The sequence below is a fragment of the Lynx canadensis genome, chromosome B3 (assembly GCF_007474595.2).
Source record: "Lynx canadensis isolate LIC74 chromosome B3, mLynCan4.pri.v2, whole genome shotgun sequence".
Taxonomy (NCBI): domain Eukaryota; kingdom Metazoa; phylum Chordata; class Mammalia; order Carnivora; family Felidae; genus Lynx; species Lynx canadensis.
The window spans coordinates 74,422,757-74,444,902 of record NC_044308.2 but is presented as its reverse complement, the minus strand read 5'-3'; the positions used below and the strand labels follow the sequence as shown (position 1 = coordinate 74,444,902).

General features: G+C 52.1%; 4 protein-coding genes across 6 annotated transcripts; 2 read left to right on the top strand and 2 right to left on the bottom strand.

Moving 5' to 3' along the window:
- Window positions 1-82: 82 nt before the first annotated feature.
- LTB4R2 (leukotriene B4 receptor 2) lies at window positions 83-3,054 on the bottom strand. Its single transcript, XM_030318822.1, has one exon. The coding sequence runs from the start codon at window positions 3,052-3,054 to the stop codon at window positions 1,978-1,980; it is 1,077 nt and encodes a 358-aa protein (XP_030174682.1). The 3' UTR covers window positions 83-1,977.
- Window positions 2,908-8,823, top strand: CIDEB (cell death inducing DFFA like effector b). The gene is made up of 7 exons (XM_030318825.2): window positions 2,908-3,999; window positions 4,371-4,661; window positions 6,081-6,194; window positions 6,491-6,635; window positions 7,481-7,630; window positions 7,883-8,073; window positions 8,241-8,823. The coding sequence occupies exons 3-7, from the start codon at window positions 6,154-6,156 to the stop codon at window positions 8,377-8,379; spliced, it is 666 nt and encodes a 221-aa protein (XP_030174685.1). The 5' UTR covers window positions 2,908-3,999; window positions 4,371-4,661; window positions 6,081-6,153; the 3' UTR covers window positions 8,380-8,823.
- Window positions 8,807-14,008, bottom strand: NOP9 (NOP9 nucleolar protein). Of its 2 annotated transcripts, none has more exons than XM_030318814.2 (10): window positions 13,695-14,008; window positions 13,023-13,481; window positions 12,160-12,270; window positions 11,775-11,916; window positions 11,466-11,658; window positions 10,635-10,775; window positions 10,121-10,246; window positions 9,729-9,965; window positions 9,411-9,516; window positions 8,807-9,078 (listed from the first exon to the last, which is right to left on the bottom strand). In XM_030318814.2, the coding sequence occupies exons 1-10, from the start codon at window positions 13,927-13,929 to the stop codon at window positions 8,921-8,923; spliced, it is 1,908 nt and encodes a 635-aa protein (XP_030174674.1). In that variant the 5' UTR covers window positions 13,930-14,008; the 3' UTR covers window positions 8,807-8,920. The 2 variants fall into 2 exon arrangements, with proteins under 2 accessions (XP_030174674.1, XP_032449584.1); XM_032593693.1 differs by having other exon boundaries at window positions 13,679-13,756.
- A 79-nt stretch (window positions 14,009-14,087) lies between these two features.
- DHRS1 (dehydrogenase/reductase 1) lies at window positions 14,088-19,979 on the top strand. 2 transcript variants are annotated; one of them, XM_030318823.2, is made up of 9 exons: window positions 14,088-14,330; window positions 14,756-14,930; window positions 16,103-16,246; window positions 16,407-16,486; window positions 17,801-17,933; window positions 18,248-18,394; window positions 18,934-19,003; window positions 19,319-19,399; window positions 19,584-19,979. In XM_030318823.2, the coding sequence occupies exons 2-9, from the start codon at window positions 14,781-14,783 to the stop codon at window positions 19,718-19,720; spliced, it is 942 nt and encodes a 313-aa protein (XP_030174683.1). In that variant the 5' UTR covers window positions 14,088-14,330; window positions 14,756-14,780; the 3' UTR covers window positions 19,721-19,979. The 2 variants fall into 2 exon arrangements, with proteins under 2 accessions (XP_030174683.1, XP_030174684.1); XM_030318824.1 differs by lacking the exon at window positions 14,088-14,330 and adding an exon at window positions 14,381-14,533.
- The last annotated feature ends 2,167 nt before the right edge of the window (window positions 19,980-22,146 follow it).

Below are 22,146 nucleotides of genomic sequence, written 5' to 3'. Positions count from 1 at the left end.
TGTGCTGACGGCTTGGAGCCTGGAGCCTGCTTCGGATTCCGTGTCTCCCTCTCTCTCTGCCCCTTCCCTGCTCATGCTCTGTCTCTCAAAAATGAATAAACGTTAAAAAAATATTTTTAATAAAAAAAAAGAATGGTCACTCTTCTCCCTTCCTGCAAGGAGTGCAGTCTCTCCCTTTGACCTCTTCTGCAGGGACTGAGAACTGAAAAGTCTTTCCTTCAATCTGACCATGAGCCTTTCTGCTTCCTTTCCAACTCTGTCACTTCCCAGGAAAGATGCACTTTGGTCCATCTTTGGTGGTCACTGAGGTCCTTTACCCTCTCTGCTTTGAGAAGGGCCAGTGCAGAGCTGACCCAGTAGCTGTGAGACAGAGGATGTGATGCAAAGAAATGGGCTGAAACCACAGCAGGAAGGCAGAGTTGAGGAAGGGCTTTCTGACCACAGAGGTTGTAAGACAGGGACTATGGAAGGGAGGAAGTTAGGGAGCTTCTGCCCTGACACATGAGAACAGGAAGAAGTTCCCACTGTCAGTGTCAGAGGATGCAAGTTCTGGCCCAGAGCCCAGGGGTCAACCAAAGGCCCCTCCTGACAGAAACTGGGTTGTCTTCGCCTCCTCTCCCAAACTGCTCCCCACTTCCATGTCTCTCAACAGCCTTTCTTCCTCCACCCCAGGCTAGATACTCTAAGCATACTTCCTGCCCCCCAGATGCAGAGCTCCACCCTGCCCCAGTTTGGGTGCCCCTGGCGTGACCCTGCAGACTGAATTTCCTTTACTCTTTCTTGGCCTCTGTCTGAGTGATGTGAACAGTCACTAAAGCAGAACCTGGGATGGTGGTCCGGGTGAGCACTCAGGTCACCAGCCATCTAGGTTTGCCAGGGACTGAGGATTGGGACAAGAAACTGTTGGTGGTGAAACTGGGAAAGTCTTGGGCAAACGGGGATGTTAGTCACCCTAGCGACCACATGTGTGTGCATGTGGACGTCCTCTGAACTCCATCCTACATCCTCAAACTCAAAAGCGTCAGGATTCAGAACAGTTTGGGGACCAGCGATAGAGAGATTCCAAAAGATGGGGGCCAAGGGGTATGGGGGGCAGTGAGCAACAGCTAGCAGTCTTGGGAGGAGTCAAGACTTTGCAGAGAGAAAAAGGAGACCAAGGAGAGATGTCACCTCCCTGAGAACTTCCTGTCCTCCAGTCATCCACACAATCCCCGTACCCCTCACCCCAAGCCCCAAATGTCCTCTGGGTGAGCCTGTGCCTGCTCCTGGGCTCCTTTTTGAGTCAGGTGACCTTCAGGGGGAAGAGTTGGATTCAGAGAGGAAGACAGGGCTCCCAGCCTCCCTCCCCACACTGCACCAACCACAAGACAGGAAAACTTTCCTTTCTAACCCCACACATTGTCTTTCCCCTTGCAGAGCTGGCTTTTTCTCCACTCAACTCTTTCAGACTGCAGAAAGTGTCTCCCATCCCCATTTTCTCATTCAAGCCCCCATACCTTTCCTTCCTCTTTCTCCCTTTATTTCCAGAGCGGTCTATGGCTTGGCTGGAGGGAACCAGGCCACCCAGACTCGGGAGAACAAGTCAAGATGCCACTGAAGGCTGGCAGCGCCCAGCCTTGGACTGACCCAGCAGAGAACCAGGTGGCTTCAGTACAACTCAGGCATAATGAACTACCAGTGTGGGCATGCTTAACCCATCATGTAATGCCCCCTCCTCAGTGTATTTCACAGTAGCTATTGGCAACAAGTAAGCAGTTCTGGCATGTAGGCCCATGCCTACCTGCAGGCACACAATATTCACTAACAAGGACCACCACCACTTGCAATCCCTCAGTTGGGAGGAACCCGGGCCTGCCCAGAAAGATCCAAACTGTGGCCAGAGAAGGCTCCCCAAACGCTCCAGTTGTTCCCTGAGTTCTGGGGGAGGGACGACGGAAGGGGATAGGGAAGAGCAGGCCGGGTTGGTAGGGTTTGGTGTCAAGGGTCCCATCCCTGACTGTCCTTCTCCACCCCGCCCCCAGGGTCTCCATCGCCCTGGCCCTGCCCCACCACTTTGAGCCGAGGGGTAGTTCGGAGCTCCATGGTCCCCTCCCTAGAGCGGCCCCCGCCTCGGGCCTCTCCAGAGCCCTCAAAGAGTCTTGTAAGGAATCGGGGACCTGCCCGGGGCAGCAGATCCCCTGCGGTGAAGACGTAGAGCACCGGGTTGACGCTGGAGCTGAAGAAGGCCAAAGCTGTGGTTCCAGCTCTCGCTGCCTGGCCCGCCCCGCCCAGCCTGGCCAAGGCCCCTTCCGGCGGAGCCAGCGCGGCGACCACCTGCAGAATGTTGACCACGTGGTAGGGCGCCCAGAGCAAGCCGAAGGCGAGCACGATGGCGCTCACCAGCCGGCCCACCCGCGTCCTGCGCCGCCCGGCGCCCCAGCGGGCACCCCGCAGCCGCGCCAGCGTCAAGCCGTAGCAGCCGAGCACCAGCCCGAAAGGAAGCACGAAGGCGGTCAGCGTCTCCAGGCTCAGGTGGGCCGCGGCGTGGGCCGGCGACGGGTGGCACAGCTGGCACACGCGGTCTCCCCACAGGTGGCGGTAGACGGCGGCCGGGGCGGCGAGCAGCAGAGCGGCCAGCCAGACGGCCAGCAGCAAGCGGCGGGCCAGGGCCGGACTGCGCAGCCGGGGCGCCAGGAAAGGGCGGGTGACGGCGAGGCAGCGCTGCAGGCTGAGCAGGCTGGTGAGCAGGACGCTGGCGTACATGCTGAGCGCGCACACGTAGTACACCGCCTTGCAGCCCGCCTGGCCCAGCGGCCACGCCTGCCCCGCCAGGAAGGTCGCGAAGAGAGGCGTGAGCAGCAGCACCGCGCCGTCGGCCAGCGCCAGGTGCAGCACCAGCGTGGCCGCCAGCGGTCGCCCCCTTGCGGGCCGCCAGCCCGCCAGGCTCCACACTACGAAGCCATTGCCCGGCAGTCCCAGCAGCGCCGCCAGCAGCAGGAAGGCCGTGCCTGTGACCCGCGAGGCCTTCCAGCTCAGCAGCGTCTCGTTCCCCGGGGGTCGGTAACAGGCCAGCATTCTGTGCCTACCGGGAGATGGAAAAGGCCATGGAGGGCATTTAGGGGGTGGGCAAAAGCCTGGGGTACCCCTCATGCCAGGTGAGAAGGGACTGCGTTTCCTCCCACTTTCCTCTCTTCTAAGAGCCTTGACTGACTTCCTGACCTACCCTGGCCCCTACTCAATCACTCCTTCTTGGAACCCAAATCCCCTGCTGTCAGTCAGCCGACCTCCCCAGTCCTGACTCCCAGGCTGCCACTACCTCCACTTCTACCCCTTTAGCTGGGCTTCTTCTCTGTCCAGCCCCATTCCTTATACCTTAGGGCAAAATGAGTGGTGGGAAGTAAAGGTGCATGCGCAGATCTACTTACCCACCTGGGAGCTAGTAGGATCAGGCCCACGAGGGGGCTGGAGAAGCTGAAAGGCACAGCAGCAGTGAGTGAGGTGCCTACTCCTGTCCTCTGCCAGTTAGATTTGCAGTGTGAGACTAGGAACAGGGAGGGACGAGGTGGAGTTCTTCTCAGGCCTTTCCTAGGGCTCCTCCCGCACTCTACCCTTTCCCATCACTAACAGGTCCAGGCATGTGACAGGCTGCTTCCCTAGGAAACAGGACTATCTGCAGGTATACAGATAAGGTTCCCTGATCGTGTAGGTGAGTAGGGACACTACAAAATCCTGGGTCCTGCATCTGCCCTCCTCCCTCGGGCAGTTCTGGCCCCAGTTGTTGGGACAGTTGTCACCACGTGCTGAGGCTTCCCTGGCCTACACTCAGCAGAGAAGGTGACCCAAACTACTCGTTCCCCCAACTGCTCTATTTTGACCTATTTCCTGACTTCTGATCCTGCTGAGCCCTCTTTTTCTTCAGCCTGCTACCTACTCCTCTTGATGAGGTTTTGAGGTTATGGGGGTGATGTCCAGAGCCGACGGCCAAGAAGGAATTCTTGAAGATGTCCTTGGTACAAAAAGGTGACTTTATTAAAGCATGGGGACAGAACCTGTGGGCAGGAAGAGCAGTTTATAAGTGTGAGGGGGTGATCCTTTATATACTGTGGAGCTGAAGGAGATAAAGTCAAGAGGAAGTTTCTTGAAGGGATTTCCATATGCTAAAGAGGAGTTACAGATTGTTGGGGGCCTAGCTATTGCCAAGCTAAGGCTGTTTTGCCCTCTAGCAAAGTATTATCATTAAGACAGTAGGGAGCTCCTGGAGATTGGACTATTGATGAGATTGCCCTTTTCTTGTAATTTACTAAGATATTTGTAAACTGATGGAGACTCAGGTCCTGTGATCTCTATCAGTTTAACCATTGTTTTCTGTTCTTATCTTTGTTCTTGCACAGCTAGGAGTGCCTGAGAAATATCACACATATCCCACCTGGGGGCAGGGGAGTTGTTAGTTTGTGCTCTGCCTTTAGCTTGCCTTATGCACCCACATCACTCTCATCTCTTACCTTATGCCCTGCTCCATTCTTTATACTCCCAGGGCTCTCAAAGGGCTACCAATGACAGCTTTCAGTCACAGTGCTGAGTTCTGGGGGATGCATTGGAGGTACAAGGGACTTATCAGCTCTGTGAGGAATCATAACACACAACCACAAAGAGACCATCCTACGGAGCTATGAGATAAGAAGGTAGGAAAGGATGCATTGGTAGAGACATACTGAAAAGAAGCCTTCTCTGGGTGAAGAGATCAGGCAAAGCCTGGAAATGCAGAAATTTGAGGGGGACCTAGTACACTGATAAAGTTGAGCTAAGGGGAAAGACCCCTGCCCAGTTACCAGCTAGAACTGGGCACTCCTTGGGAGCCAGGACACCAGTATTGTCTCAGTTTGGGTTACTTCCAAAGCACAGCCTGAATTAGCATGGGTACAGGTAATTCTGCATCTGGGAAGTCAGCTCAGGAAGTAGAAGTGAGGGAGCAGGGGAGGAGAGGGAAAAAGAGAGCCAAATAAGTGTGTTATTGAGTCTCTTCAGTAAGGATTAGGAAGCTCTCAGAATTACACAGAATGCCTTCCAGAAAGACAGAAGACTGGGGCACTGATGCCCAGCTTGCCTTCTTCACTGTTTGAGGGCTGTCCTAGAGGCATTATACACACTTGCAGCCTATACGTGTCAGGAGGCTGAGTGGGCTGCCGCAGCCTCAAACACCTACGCAGGAAAGCAGAGATTTACACTCATGTGAGGGGTTCAGTCTTAGTGAGAGTCTGAGCTGCCATACAACTATCCACAACTATAGCTGAAATCAGAGATGGGACTCAGGGCACCCAAAGCCAGTCTTGATGCCATCAAAAGACAACCCCCTTCCCCTTCACATCTCCTTCACGCCGATTCAGTGGCCAAAAGAGAAAGGTGAGAGAGAAAGTGACTAATGCAGTGTAGCTGAAGTGAGCAGTTCTGGAGATTGAAGCCAGAGAAATGTTGAGCCGGCCCCTCCCCTAGACGGAGGAAGAAGCAGGAAAGCAGGAAGGCCAGGGTTCCAGACAGGATCCTGGTGATCCTGGATCCAGGGAACAGGATCCATCCTCTCCTCACACGCCACCCTGGCACACTGTCTCACCCTTCATTTCCTCCAAGCTCTGCCCATGATCCCACCCGCAGCCTGGCTTCCCCTTTCCTAATGCTGCAGTTTATGGCTTTCACAGTAGGTGGCAGCAAGTACAGTGCAAATCATGTATAACGCAGCTTCTCTAGGGTTGGGAGCCAGGAACTATTCCTAGAAATTCTCTCCATAGAAAGAAAAACACCAGAGACCACATTCCATCCTTACATAGTTCCCATTTATCCTCAGCATTCACTGCCATCAGACAGACACACACACACACACACACACACACACACACACACGCACAAAAGCCTCATGACTTTTGTGGGCAACTCTGGGCCTCAATCTCTCCTCCACTATCCCATCTAGGCCCCTCCTTCTCTCCCTCCCCTTGGACTTTGCCCTTCTTACTGGCCAGGCAGGGGGGGACCAGAGTCCAGGTTGACTCATCTCCCACCTCACTGGAGCTGAGATCCCAGCTGTGTAGCTGAAAACACCACCATTTCAGCCCCAGCACAGCAGAGAACCACACAGCCCAGAACTCAGTGGGAGAGGCAACTCCCCTGCTCCTTCCCTCCACCATGGAGTACCTCTCAGCCCTGAACCCCAGCAGCCTGCTCAGGTGATTTTTAACCCTCCTTTCTACCCTCCAACTCTGAGGATAGGGCATGGCAACAAAATTCCATTCGGCCCCCAGGAGACTCTGATACTCACCCCTTCTCTTCCCTGCCCCCACTTTCCACAACGGGCTTGTCCAGCTATGGAACCACCACTCACCACCCCCACTCCATGGTCTCTCCCTAGGCTACTCTGATCTGCAAACCTAGATCCCTCCCTAACTCCCCAGGCACCCCACCCCATCATCCCTACTGCATTCACCAAACTTCTCACTTCTTGACCTTTCTTCCCAACTACCAGGTCAGTATCCAGTATGAGCTCTGAGTTTGGCAGGAAAGTCTGGACTTCAGCTCCACCACCCCAGCGACCTTTCCGTGTCTGTGATCACAAGCGAACCACCCGGAAAGGTCTGACAGCTGCCACCCGCCAGGAACTGCTAGACAAGGTAAGTGAGCCAAATCCCTAAGTTCCTACTGCAGGGGCTAGAGAAGAGTGAGAACTTACAGTGAGTGAGCAGAAAGGCTGAGGTTAGTTACATGGCTGCTCCTCCCTCTGAGGGCTAAAGTGGGGGGGGGGGTGCGGCGCGGTTCAGCCCAATGACCAATGCTGTATTTAGGTTATTTCTTTTCCAGGGGGTAGGAGGAGGAATAGCTAGGGAGGGTTGGGGGAATGGCATTCAGAAGTCAGTATGGAATGGTGATTCATATGACAAGTCAAGTTCCAGTCCAGATTCTACCACTTGCTAGTGTCACACTGTAGGAAGTTGTTCAACCTATCAAAACTTTAGTTTCTTGATCTACAAAAAGGGAATAATGTTACACCTTTCTCCTAGGGTTGTGGAAAGGAGTCAAAGAGGACATGTATGTAAAGTCTACATAGATACCTGGCACTAGTGAAGACTCAAAAAGGCTAAGGGTCATTGTTACTGAAAACAGTTCTCTGAGAGTGGGGGACAGTGAGGTAAGACACTGGAGAGAAGACAGAAGGATGGACCTCAAGAGAACCTGACTAGTTTTTCAATTCCAAACCACTAGGATTGGCTCAGAGGGTAACAGGGAAAGAGGACAATGACAGAGGAGCAACTAGGTTAAAAAAAGTCAGCCCTTAGTGAGGGTCCCCCCAGCAACTAAGCACCAAGAGCTGGAGCCATTTGAAGAATGGCAGTTTCCCAGGAAGTAGAGTTGGGGTATCAACCAGCATCCAGAGCCAACCAGTGGATGTGGGGCAGCTGGAGAGGGAGGGGCATGGATAAGCCCTGCCCCTTCCCTCCTGCTTCCTGTGACTGGGCAGGCACTGGAGGCCCTGCTGCTGAGTGGAATGCTAACACTGGTGCTGGAGGAGGATGGGACCGCCGTGGAGAGTGAGGACTTCTTCCAGCTTTTGGAGGATGACACGTGCCTGATGGTGCTGGAGTATGGGCAGAGCTGGACCCCCAGCAGGGTGAGAGGCCCATAGTGGGGTTTGCTGTAGGCCACCAATCCTTTATATCTCTCCCAAGCTTCTCTAGCCCAACCGTGATCTTGGGGGCAGAGACACTGGGAGAGGTAAGGGGTTGCCAAGGACACCATACAGGGGACAAAGAGTCCAGGCAAGGGTGGGTCTGACCCAGTGCTGGTGGGGAACTGTGTGCCCAGTGCACACCGTGGGTGTCAGGGTGTGAGGGTGCGTGGCACTGATGAGTGTACCCTACAGAGTGGGGTGCTGTCATACGGCCTGGGCCGTGAGAAGCCCAAGCACAGCAAGGACATCGCCCGTATCACCTTTGATGTATACAAGCAAAACCCTCGAGACCTCTTTGGCAGCCTCAATATCAAAGCCACATTCTATGGGCTCTACTCCATGAGTTGTGACTTTCAAGGACTCGGCCCAAAGAAAGTACTCAGGTCAGAGACCAACATATTGTATTTCCTCATCCCCTTACAGTTGCAGCGCCCTTAATTCCTTCTTCTATACTCCCCTATCCATAATCTCTCCCTTGTGGAAAACCCCCTCTATAGCCTCCTCCCACGCTCCCCCACCCATCCGACTTCATCTTGTCTCTGCCCTTCAGGGAGCTCCTCCGTTGGACCTCTGCACTGCTGCAAGGGCTGGGCCATATGTTGCTGGGAATTTCCTCCAGCCTTCGCCATTTAATAGAAGGGGCCGAACAATGGCATTGGCAGCGGCAGGGTCGCCTTCATCCCTACTGAGAAGGGGCTCCAAGCTGCTTTCTGCCCCTAGATTCATTCCAAGAGACACACTGTGAGGATTGTGACAGCATCAGCTTTGGAGATCTGAAGACAGTGCAGATTAGGTAACTCACCTGATTTCCCCAATGCCTTCTGACCCCATTGTGACAGGCCCCATCAGCATAACACCTTACACCCCTAGCCTATACCCTTTCCTGAAGAATGCTGTCCCTTCCTAGCCATCTTTCCAGCATCCCACTTACCCGGAAAGGCCACAAGCCTGTCCCCAAGTATCTTGACCCCACCCTGATCATTGCTACATCTAGATTCCTTGCAACTCCTCCTGTCCCTAAGCTTCCTAGTGCACTGAATTCAGCCCTTTCTGATTTTACCTTGAGATCTCTATTTCTTTATACCCTTTTCCCCAAAATAACAAAAACATTTCCAATAAAAATATAAAAATGTTTATTAATAAGACTTTTGATTCCAACTTAAACTAAGAAGGGGACAGGACAGATACTCCCACTACCCTCCCCATCACCCAGTCCCAGGTCCAAAGGCCTCAGTCTTCAAGTATTGAGTTCAAAGCCCTCCTCCGCTTGGCCACTGCCCCCTGCTGCTGTTCCCAAGCCTCTCGGCGCTTCAGGAAAGTAGTCAGGGCCACATTTCGAGCCACATGGTGGCCAAAAGGGTCTCTTATCAGCTCCTGGTTCCGCTCCCCTGCAAAGGGAATCACTCATGTTCAGTATCATCATACAGTCACCCCCCATGCTCAAAGCGACACTCCCTGGGTGAAGGTCCCTCCATTTTCCCTGGGCCCTGGGTTGGCCTCAGGGATAATACCTCAGTCTCCAAAGAACAGAAGACAGGAGAGGGCGGGAGCACAGGGCTGCATAATCAGCAGAGGAAAGGAGGGCAGACTGCTAAGAACCCATGGCCAACACCACCCTTTTGAACTGAAGTCTCTGCTGTATTTAAGTCCCCTCCCCAGCCACTCAGCCATCTGGAGTGAGGGAATTTTGGAAAGGTTAGAGAGAGGTGCAGGTACTCACCCAGCTCGGCAGCAATTTCCTTCCGGGCCCCCAAGGCTGCTCCACTCCAGATGGCATCTAGCACTCGGCTGCCATGACGACTACAGGCCAGAGCCACGTATTGTCCCTGCAGTGAAACAAGCAAGGTAGGTCCCCCTAGGGCATTCCACAAAAGTGCACTGGGGAGGGCAACGGGGAAGTGAAGTTTCAGAAGTTTATGGGCTGAGTCGAAAGAGTCTGGGAACGATATATCCTCTCTGATTCTGAAGGACAGTCTCAGGGCAAGCTCATGTTCTCTTAAATGGATGTTGGTGGGGGAATCAAAGCAGAAACCAGAACCTTTAGGGTTTTCAGCACACGGCGACGCTGCTTGCGTGTCACGGAGGGGCTGGTCAGGACGGCATCAAGCACGTGGGAGCCAGCAGGGTTCTGGGCGAGAGTCAGAAGTTGTGGTCCCGTCAAGGCACCCAGACTTCGAAGTACGATACCAGGGCTAGAGAAGTGCAGCAGATGCTGAAGCAGAAGAGACCCAAGGACTGTCACTTCCCCCAGAGCCCTGGCCGTGGCCATTTCCACCTGGTAGGACAGAAACAGGGATTTAGGAGGCAGCCACCAAAGTGCCACCCCCACCTGGATGAAGCCAGAGATCCCCACACCCTCACCACAAGGGTGAAGGACTTTTTAAACCCTGGCCCCAATTAGTCACTGACTTGGCCCCTCTCCTACCTCACCTGGTGCTCTGCGGGCACTGCCCCTTCCTCCTCTGCCAGTCTATAGTATACCTCATAAGCCGTCAAAGTGGCAAAGAGAGGCACACAAGCCACTTGCCGGGAAGGGGGCTCCGCACAGTGGAATGCCTAGAGGAGAAGACAAAACATGATGAATCGGAGAGCTACCTCATCCCTCACCCCGACTATCTAGACAGAGGAAAGCATTCAGGAGATGTGAGAATGTAAGCTGCATAAGGGCAGGATCTCATCTGCCTTGCTGTATCCCCAGCCCCTATACACATAACAGGGGTTGAATAAACATTTATTCCTTAAATAAACTGCTCTCTTAGTTCTGGGAGACAATTTTCATTCCAGGGCTATGAGATGGGTTTGGCCTCATTTCTCTCTGGATCTGTGAACTCCCTGGACATTAGGCCTCTTGAGTCCAGAGATACAACCACTGAAGATTAGAGAGGTCCTAACAGGTGGAATTTGAACTGAGGGCATAAACAAGTTGGGGGCAACACCTACTCACCTCCAACAACAGCTGCAGGACCCGGGCTTGGTGGGCCCCAACTCTGCGGCAGGCCCCCACCAGGGCAATGACCACCCCCGGGTGACCTTGAGCCAGCACAGCTTCCAGGGCAGGGCTCAGCTCCTCAAACACGGGGGACAGCTGAGGGGAGACACAGAATGAGGAATCTTTGGCATTCTGTAACAGTGGACTGAGTTATTCAGAGAAATCTTCCTGCTGAAAACAACTAGAAGTGCTAGATAAGCACGGCCAATATCAGGATTTGGGTTTGGCCAGATAAAGTCTAGGACAAGGGGCAGTCTTAGAGGTGCTGCCTCACATGAGGGAAGCAGCAATACTTTAAATGGCCACACTCTCAAGATAAGGGGATACTGGAATTAAATCTGCCCTTCTAGGGGCACCTAGCTATCTCCGTCAGCAGAGCACACAGCTCTTGATCTTGGGTTGTGAGTTCAAGCCCCACATTTGGTGTAGAGATTACTTAAAAATAAAATCTTAAAAAAAAAAAAAAATCTACCCTTCTACCCCAACTCCCAACTCTGTATTGCTACAGATAGTTGACCACAAACACGGGTCATGGAACCTCAAGCTGCATATTTGGATTAAGCCAGTCACCTGCTGGTATTGGAACCCGAGAAGCCAAAACAAATCCTTTCTGAGAAGGCACTTTCGTCATAAGCTCTGAGTAACCCCCAGGAATAACTTCAAGGGGAATGGCCAGCACACACTCAGAGATGCAGAGGCAGGCACACAATAAAATAAGGCACAATGGACAAAAACTAGCAGAAATAACAGAGCACAGAAACAGATCCGGCCCCACTCTCAACTCACCAGCTCAGGGGTAGTAACAGCATCCAGTAAACGCTGCAAAGGGAAGTTGGCAATGGGGTGTGCGGCCAGGGTCTGCAGCTGCCCTTGGAAGTGATCCTCAAAGAGGCTCTGGAGCCTTGGGGGCTCCAGCACCAGCAGCACTTGCTCCAGGAGTCTGGAGCTCGTCTGATCCCGCAGAAATAGCAGTAGGGGGCTAGGGACAAGGAGAAGGTGATCAAGCAGCCTTTACTGCATCTAAAATATCCATATCACTTCATTCACTTCACACAGCCTCATCAACTTTGGTGGACTCTGAGGCCTAGACCATACCTGCCATCTGCTGAGGAATTGCGGCTACTCAGATAGCCAATCACAGCACTGCAGAGCTGAGCACAAAACTGGGGCAGTTTGCGGTGTAAGATTTGTAAGGCCACTTGAAGGCAGAAGCTGGAGATCTTGTCAGTGATAAATACTGAGGGAGAGGGCAGAAATAATAAAAGCAGCTCTTCCAAAATCCAGACAACCTGTACAACCCCAAACCTCAAGCAAAAGATATCAGGGACTTTGGACGTAAAAGCTCTATACAGAGTCTTTGCAATATCAAACCCAATCAGATTTGAAAAGGAATAAGACTGATCGAAGTAAGGGCCTCAGATGATGACAGTTCACCTCCAGAAAAGCAGGTCCTAGACCCTCCTCCTTTTTCCCTCCTTACCAGCAATGTCCTTCAGAAAGCAGGAGCTCAGGTCCTGAAGGCGATTCAAGAAGGTTTCAGGGACCTCAAAATCAGATGGTTTACCTTCCCGAGCTGGGGCCCTTTGTGCTTCTGAAAGAAGACCAAAAACACGTGCAGTGCTGGGATCACAAACTACCATCCAGGAGGGAGAATAATCCCATAGATGAGCAAGGATTCAGCTTGGAGATGCAGAACACATATGAATACCTCTTCTCATCTGGATGACTAAACAGAGACTACGTTTCTGTTTTAATTTTTCTAAGAAATTTCAACAGCTCCCCAGTGGTCCAGAGAAGATAGGCCAAACTCTCAGGACTTCAAGGCCTCATCTAAACTCTCTAACCTTATTTCCCAGAGTTTTTTAAACTGTAGGTCACTGCCTACAAATGCATCATAAAATCACTTTAGTGGATCTTAACCAGCAATTTTTCAATAGAATAGAATAAAACAGAAAAGCAAATATCAGAATGGGTTGTATATATATTAACTTCTCAAAGTTCTGCTTGAGTCCAATATATGTATACATACACAGACGCATGTTCAGTGATGTTTAAAACAAAACAAAACAAAATCTGTGAGTTGTGGTTTAAAAAAAATTTGACACCCATTCCTCATGAATCACCTCTTACCCCTGGCCTATTCTACTAGCTGTCCCCCAAACACACCTATGCATCCTCACGTCTGGGCCTCTGTGTGCACTAATCTTTGGCCTGTTAAGTCTTATCCTAATTTCTCTGCTAATTCTTTAAGGTCAGCAAGAATTACTCTTCTGCTTACTCTCTTCTACTGGACTTCCTAAACTCTCCTCTCCTCTACGTCCACTTCCCTCTTGTAATACTTACCAGGTGACTGAGAGCCACGGTGCCTGGCTCTCTCAGACTCCAGAAGAGTCCCTCCCAACACCTGTAGCAGAGTTCTGACCACGAAGCTGCCATGTGTGTCTCCACAGTAGAAAAGAAAATCATCACACACCTCGGAGGCTAGTCCCAAAACCAGCTCCTCCAGAGTCTCCAAGGGACCATCCTTGCCATCTTCCTCCTCTTCCACGTCCTCCTCCTCTTTCTCTGCAGGGCTCCCCAGCAATCGAGGCAGCTGCAGCAAAGCACTTTGCAATACATGCACCCCGCATCGATGACAGGCCACAAAGCGGAAGTTGGAGCGCAAAGTAGCCCATACTCGACACAGCGGTTTCAGGGGACTAAATCCCAGCAGTTCCTGCATAATCTCACTGCCAGTCTTGTTTGTGGCCAAGGCTAGGGCCTCAGCTTCCACTTCCTTCAAAACATTGTGCACCATCAGTTCTGAACAGACAAGAAAAGAAATATTTTAGAGACTAAGAGGAGGATGGTTATGTTCCATTAGTTAACTAAAGGAGGGAGAGGGGAGCAATGAAGAGGATATGGGAGACATAGACTAAGTCCCTATGCTCTGGGGACCCATGAAAATTCTCCTGCTTATCCCAGAACTTATGCCCAGCGAATCCCACTTTTAGTCTCACCCTGAAGTCTCCCCACCTCGTTCTTCTCCGGTTTCAGGAGCCTCTTTCAGGGCTGACAGCGCCTGGCGGAAATACCCCAGTGCTTCGGGGCTCAGGTGAGGGTGCGCGTCTGGGGCTGGCTCCGAGCTTCTGTCCGGAGGCCGCTGGCGGCCTGGTGGGGGGCGCCCCGACCCCTTGGCCCGGCGCCCCCGTTTGTCACCAGCTGGAAACCGGCGCCCAGCCTTGTGGAGGGAGCGCGGACCCAGTCCCATGAGTGCTCAAAACCGTGTCCGTCCGCGAAAGCGTCTCCAGTCGCAGAGTAACGTCACGCACGTAGGAGCGTGCCGGGTCCGGACGGAGTTTAGGAAGGCCGGCGTGCTCGGCGCGCAGCATATACGTCACGGTATTGGCGACAGCCCCTAGCCGGGTGACTGTGTGTGTCCCCAGGTCGCCCCGCCTCCAGTCGCCAGTCCTGGCCCCAGCACTGCCTCCCGTGCTCTCTGACCCTCTCCTCCAAGCCCTCCGCTGATCCCGGATGGGAACGCGGGCTGGCACCCCAGCCTCACACTCTGATCCAGTTGCAGTCACCTGGTCCCGCCCCCGCAGCCAGAATCGAAGTCCTAGAGTCCAAGGACTTTGCCGGCTAGACGGCGCCGGGACTGCAGGAGCGCAGGTAAAGGGCGCGAGCTCCCTCCTGCGTGCCCGGGCCCCGCTCTTACCCCCGACCCGGAAGCCGCCCCTCCGGGCTCAGCCCGACAGGGCCACGCCAGAGGCCAGAGCTCTGGATAGCCCAGGACGCTGCGTGGACCCGCCGTTGAGGGGCTGCCGCGCTGAGCGCCCCCCACCCGGTCAACCCCTTTCAGAGAGTCCTTATAGGTGGGTAGCCCTGGACAGTCCCACCGAGCCCCCTTATTTACTTCTTGGCCTGCCAAAAAGGACGAACAGCCTTGCCCTGGGGTTTGCACCGTTGTCCTGCTCTGAAACTTCTCTCTTCTCAGAGGATCCCAACCTTGGCTCCCCCTCCCTCCCGCTATCCGGGTCCCCCTTCCACATACACAAGATGCAGGCTTCCCTCAGAGCAAGTCTTTGCTTCCACAGATTTTCCCCCCTTTGCATGTGAGTCATGGCAGCTCCCATGAAGGGCCAAGTGTGCGTGGTGACCGGTGCTTCCAGAGGTATTGGCCGCGGCATCGCCTTGCAACTCTGCCAGGCAGGTGCCACAGTTTACATCACTGGCCGCCATATGGACACGCTGCGGGCCACTGCTGAGGAGGTGGGTGCTTCCTCTGGAACAAGTGGGACACACACCACCTGAGGTAGCCCTTCCCATTAACCACTCTTTCCACTAATCCCTTACCTGAAACCATTATATTCCTCCACGAAATGTGAATATTTATTCAGACTGGAATAAATGAAGCCCATAAATGACTTCAGATCAGGTCAAATTTTGCCAATAAGTGAGTTTTATGAAAAAAGCCTTCTGTTTGAAACCTTCAGGGATTTTGGAATTGCAGCTGAAGGGTTGTGGACCTGTGCTTTCCTTTATTTTAGGAAAGACTTTATTGAGCTGTACACTTTCACTTGACTTTTTTTTTTTTTTTTTTTTTTTTTTTTTTTTTTTTTTTCTACTGGATTTCAGTTAAAAAAAATATATTTGGTTTGCTAGGCACTGGGTGAAGCACTGGGGTTACCAAGATAAATAAGATGTCACTTCTGCTTTGGAAAGATAGGACCCAGCAGGAAATCAGAGGCAGACACAGAATGCTCCGGGAGCACGGGGGAGCAGTTAGGAGGCAAGAAGGTAAGAGGGTGGGAACTAGAGCATGGATCTGGAGAATAGGAGGACTGGTCCTGAATAAGGTATTTCTTCTTCCTTTGAAGTTAGAGGATGGGGACTCATTTGTGAAGGGTGAGGTAGAACGGAAAGTAGAAATAGTTCATTCCTGAGAGTTTTTGATTTTTCAGTAACTAGGCAGGAGCATTGGTGATGTGAGGGTAAGAGGGCCGGGACAGAGGAGAGGTTACACGTGAGCGGTGAAGAGTGGGAGCTTAGGGTGTGAACGTTGGAAATGACCAAGGATGAGGAAGAAGAGAGATATTCCTTTCCCAGGAGCATCCCCCCTTCCCTATTTGTCCCTTGCCTTCCACTAAGAGTGTACAACTACTTGCACCTGGTAGGCCTCCGTAAATGTAGATTTTAAGCTTGAGATCCCAATCTGTTTCCCTCTATAGAGAAAAGACCTAGCATTCCTGAAACTCCTCAAACAGACACCAGAGGGCGGTATTGCTCACCATATTGCCTCAGCTGCTGGCTTTGATTCCTACTTTTGCCTTCTCAGTGCCCCCTCCCCTTCTCAGCTCCTCCCAAGCTGGGAGTTGAAGAGGGTTGCCTTATGTCTCACACTCATGTGCAACTATAAGCTCATATCCCCTCTGTCTCTCCAGGCACAGTCTCGAGGGGGCCAGTGTGTGCCTGTGGTATGCGATTCAAGCCAGGAGAGTGAAGTGCAAAGCCTGTTTGAGCAAGTGGATCGGGAACAGCAGGGGCGTCTGGATGTGCTGGTCAACAATGCCTACGCTGGGGTCCTGGTACCCTATACACTTTGATTCCAGCTCCACATCCCTAACCTCCCCCTCTGACCCCTGAGTCCTGAGTCCTTATCCCCACTCATGTCCCTTTCATTATCCAGCCCCTCATACCTGCCTGCCTTTAGATCATCCAATTTACAACACTCCCTTTGCCTTCCAGGCAATTATAAAGAACACTAAGAAGGCATTCTGGGAAAGCCCTGCCTCCATCTGGGATGATATCAACAATGTTGGACTCAGGTAAGTGTTCCCTTTGTCCCAGGGTCTGGGTTCCCCTCATTCACTCAGCTGAAGGCCTGGACCGTTCCTCATATGCCCGCCCTTGTTCTCTGACCTCCCCATCTCTTTCTTCTCCTTTTTGTCCCGTTTGTCTCACACCTCTGGAAAATTTCCATCCAGGTGGATCTGTACCTGGGAACATTGACTTTTACCTTGTTTCTGTCAGAACTGACACAACTGAACTTGCTCTTGGCCTCTCTCCGGCCTCATTCTGCACATCCAAGTGCGTGATCGGAAGGAAGCCTCCCTCTTTGAATAATGCACACCACCTGTAGTTGATATTGACAAAAAAAAGAAATTCTTTTGTCTTAGATCAAGAGAAGGTCAATGAGGGTGAGTGCCAGCCATGTTAGCCTCCACATCCTCACTCCAGATCCACAGGCAAGGGCACTCCAACATCAGAGTTACACATACATCTGCATGGGAGTGAGATGAAACACAGCACGAAGAGTTCACCTAGCATGACGCACCACTTGTGTCTCTTTTTTATTGTTGGAACGGTAGTGCCCTCTCAGAAACTGCATTCCATGGGGGTGTGATCAGCCACCTGTGGGAGTAACTAAGAGATTATCTGAAAATCTGTGCCTAAAGCATTTTAAGAACACCCACAGCTTCTTGTGGAAATACCAAGGAAGCAGGATTAGAATCCAGTTGTGATTTCCAAGGCAGAAGAAAGATTATGAGAACAGAGAGGGATGGTCAGCCAAGAGGCAAGAAAAGAAAACCTAAAATGCTGATACTTGGCAATTATGGCCCACATGCTTAGCCTTCCAAAGAGAGGCCTTCCACTCCCTCATCTCTTGCAGGTCAGAGTTTTGAGCCTGGGCAGAGGCCCAGGCCTTGGTCCCTGAGCCATGATGAATTTTCCAAGATAAAGGCCATTTTGTGAGCCTCTGGGAAGCCCACCAACATGTCCTCACCTCTCCCCCCACTCACGTACACATTTACTGTGCCTTTCCTTTGCATTACCTTAGATTGGGCTTTCCTTTTGAAACTATAATTCTCTCTACCTGTTTTCACTTGGAAGATCCTGTTTCCCATGCAAATGAAATGTTTTTCTGGTTACCGAGTATATGTGTGCTGGGTTTTCCCTACATAGGAGAATGGAAAACTGAGTTTTTCCTTTACACGCATCCATTGGTGGTTCCTTTTACCACTGTTGCTCTCAGGAAGTGGTCTCTAGCCCTAGAGGGCAGAGGAAGCTGCCAGGGCTACAGCAGCCAGGCCAGCAGTGAACGTAATGTATTCCTTCTCCTTCCTTGCCCCACCTTCTAGAGGTCACTACTTGTGCTCAGTGTATGGAGCACGGCTCATGGTACCAGCTGGCCGGGGACTCATCGTGGTCATCTCCTCCATTGGGGGGCTGCAGTATCTCTTCAATGTCCCCTATGGTGTTGGCAAAGCTGCGGTGAGGACCCAGGAGCACAGGGGTTAGGGAGGCATCAGACAGTGATGGTACCCATAGCTCAGGAGATCTGATCCCCAATGATCAGAGTAGTAAGGCCCACTGGCCCCCACCTCTCCCTCTGCCCCTTCATAAACAGTTCCTTTGCCTGGGCTCCCCTTGGGTGGCCAGGGTAGGCAGCACACTGGGGAAGGTGGACAGCTGAGACAGGGCTCCTGAGAAGGGCTGGGGCATCCTCAGCAGAAGCAAGGAAGGCAGGGGAGGAAGGTGATGTGCCCGAGCGCCCTGGCTCTCCCCTGCCTTCTGTCCTTCTACAGTGCGACAGGCTGGCTGCTGACTGTGCCCAGGAGCTGCGGCGCCACGGGGTCAGCTATGTGTCTCTGTGGCCAGGGTTGGTGCAGACAGAACTACTGAAGGAGGTTGTGATGGAAAACAACAATGCTGATGATCCCCTGTTGAAGCAGGTTGGCAGGGGGAGGGCGAGGGAGGCAGGGAACACAAAGGAATCAGCCTCTCCATCCTCAATGACAAGACAGTAACAAAGAGGAAATACCCAGGTGCCTACTGTGGCAGGAGCAGGGCCGAGCAGCATACATACATTATGTCCTTTCATCCAGCAAAGGAGATATTATCTCCATTTTGCAGATGGCAATTCTGAAACCTGGAAAGGTTAGAAACTTGTTCAAGGTCATGTATGCCATAAATGGAAAAGCTTCCTTCCCCGAAGCCCATGCTGTTGACCCCTGCCCTGAACTAACCTAGAAGGTCCAGACATAGTTGACATCCCAAGATCCTTCCACTTAGGAAAGGCAGTGGGTCCTGATGCCAGGGTACAGGATGTACCTGGATGTAGGGAAGAGTGGCTCAAGCATCTTCTAAGATTCTGGGTCCTGCAGGTGCAGTGATGTGGGCCTGTCTCTTGGAATAGAAGCTAAAAGTGGGAAAGAAATTTGGGCAGTTCTCTTGGAAATTAACCCTTCACTTCTCTGCCCCTGTGTTTCAGTTCAGATCTGATTTCAGCTCTGCAGAGACCACAGAAATGAGTGGCAAATGTGTGGTGGCTTTGGCAACAGGTAAAGCAGTTGGGGGCAGGTGGTAACAAGAAAGGGCATGGAGAATCTGCAGGGTGGTGGTAGCCAGTTCTGGGTCCTGGCTCAGGAGGTGGTTGAGGAATATGCCCTTCTTTTCTCCGGCTTCTGGAGACCCTATGTGGGCCCAGTTTGAGGTTTGGGAGCCGCAGGAAGTATAGCCAGGAGTCAGAGGCCTAGGAATAGAAAGAAAGAATTCTGGGCACCGAAGCCTGTTTCAGTGGTGCCCTGTCCCACTGAGCCCAAACCTTGTCACACTGCATCACTACCATGCCTTCTCAGCTGTACTTGTGCCCACAGACCCCAATATCCTGAGCCTGAGTGGGAAGGTGCTGCCATCTTGTGACCTTGCTCGGCGCTATGGCCTTCGGGATGTGGATGGTAAGAGCTCTGGCCCAGCAGCCAGCCTGGACCTCCCTTCCTCCGTTCCCTGCTCACTTCACCTTCTCCCACACTTTCTCCCCATTCCTCCCTCACATCCCACTCAGGCTCTTTAGCCTAGGCGGAGGTGTCTGAGGAGTGGGAAATGACAGTGTAACCCTTCTCTTCTTCCTGTGGTCCACAGGCCGCCCCGTCCAAGACTATTTGTCTTTGAGCTCAGTTCTCTCTCATGTCTCCACCATGGGCTGGCTGGCCTCCTACTTGCCTGGCTTCCTCCGTATGCCCAAGTGGATTATGACCCTCTACACTAGCAAATTCTAACCCTCCTGGCCTGACCTCACAACTGTTCTCCCTTGGGCTATGTGGTAGGGCCTGACTCCGTGAAACAAGTCAGCCTCTCCTGCCTACCTCATACCCTTGATATGAAGAGAAGACCTCCACTGTATGTCCTGGGTGAGCCCTCGGGGCCCTTAGATACTTCTTTATGCCTTAATTTTACTTGCCCCTACATTTTACTTTTTGCCTTAGTATTGAAAAACATCCTGCAGGTTAATAAAAGTCTCATTTCTCTTTCAACAAATTTTTGACTGCTGGTTCTGTCTGTGCTTAGCCAGTGTTAAGTACTTGAGAGAAAGACTCCAAGACATACATGCAAGCTGTTTAGGTCCTCAAGGAGCTTGCTAGGACAAGGCCCCTTTCCTCCACATCTGTTCCTACTCTTCCCTCTAGAGCTGCCCAGCTCAAGGGCACCTGCTCTTCAGCTGCGAGGCCCGTTTCCACACCTCAGCTGGGGAGCAGGGTCCCTCCCCAACCAGAAGCTGGCACACCCCTATCTCTCAGTACTTTTCCACCCCCTCATTCCACCATCTCTTTAGGGATGCCTGCTGCCTTCCAGCTGGCCCTGCTCTTGGCACAGCAAGGGCAGATTCCTTGGTATTTATGATTTCCTGGAATTTGGGAGGAAAGTACTGGCCGAATCCAAGTGAGAGGCAGAGGCCGATGGCACCGACACACCCATACTTCCTTGCAGGATGGTTCCACCTGAAGTGCTCCCTGAGGAATTGATTGCAAGGAATAGCCTTGCCTGCTCCAAGGGCTGTCCCAGCTTGAGGCAAGGCAACAGGGGGTGTGTTCCAAAGGGGAGCCCAGGACCATTCTGAGGGAGCCTTCCTGGCAGCAGCCTAGAGGGCCATCCACGTAATGGGACAGCTGCTGTCAGTCTAGTCTTTCTAATCTTTGAAAAAGGCAAAGTGAGAGCTGACATTTCCCAAAGCTGCCCATAGCGTGTGCAGAAGCCATGACCTTCCTGTAGCTCTCTGGGGACAGCGCTGCTTACTGTTCCAGTTGTGTGCAAAGGGCAGCTCACTGGCTTACAAAAGAGCTGACTATGTGCTTCTCTTCCAGCTCTGCAGTCAGTGGTGACTTCATATTTGTTGCTTGAATTTAGCCACAGTGAGAGTGTATATGCCGTAGAAACCAACAAAAGCTACTAATTAGGGCTTTTTGTTTTGTTTTGTTTTGTTTTTTAGAGAGAGCTGGCTTAGCAGGTGACTGGAACTAACCAAACACCCATCTATTATTTTTTTCAATGCTTATTTATTTTTGAGAGAAAGTGTGAGTGGGGGAGATGCAGGGGGTGGGGGCGGGCAGAGGCTCCAAAGCAGGCTCCACGCTGACAGCAGTGAGCCTGATGTGGGGCTTGAACCCCCCAACTGCGAGATCACAACCCGTGCTGAAGTCGGTTGCTCAACTGACAGCCATCCAGACACCCCGCAAGCACCCCATTTAGATGACAGTGATCAGATAGCCTCACCACCCTCTCACCCTCTTCCACTTACCACCCTAAGTTCCTATTATCTCCTAAGGTCTGCGAGGGGCAGAGGCATTGCCTATATGCTATGATAAGAATAAGGGCCTCCAGATCTCCTGCAGCCTTTCACAGCCATCATTAGAACAAATCCTTGTGCAATGGCATCGTCTCCTAAAGGCCGCAAAGTATTATGGGAAGAGTATGGGCTTCAGAGTCATGCAAATGTATATACAAATTTTAACTCCATCACTCTGGGAATGAAATGAAATAACATGTATAAAACGCCAGGCACTAGGTAGCCATCGAAGTTGTCAGTTCCTTCTCACAACAAATATTTAAGAGCATGCTCTGCACCAGTCACCATTCTTGGCTCTGGGGGCACAGAGCATAAGACAAACCAGGTCCTGGCCCACAAAGGACTTCCACTTCAGCCCTGGAAGACCTTAGAAGTCATCTAGACCTTCCACTGGTGGGAGGAAGTGAGTGAACTGAGGCCCCAAGGGTCCACACTGTGTGGAGTTAGACCTCAGTCCTGGTATCCCCAGAAAACAGAGGGTACAGTGTTCTCTCCAGAACACCACCCTGCTTCTCTCCAACAAGCTTGGAAACATAAGCAAGAGTACAGAGCTCTGAGGGAATGAAACATGGACAGTGAGTTTTGATTGGAGGTAGAAGAGAAACAAGATCTAAGAAACTCAATAGTAGAGAGGCTCAGGACATTGAGGGGGGATCAATGTTCATTCAAAAAAAAAGTTTATTTAATGCCCATCCTCTTCCCAGCACCATGCCAGGCACCAGGGAAGACTATTTAAGTCTGTGAGAACAGTGCTATAGCCAAGTTTACACAGAGTACCCCGAAAATACAGGAAGAAGCAACTAGAGAACTGGAAGGAAGTGAAATTGGCCAGAGACTTCCTCCAGCAAGGGCTGGACCAAG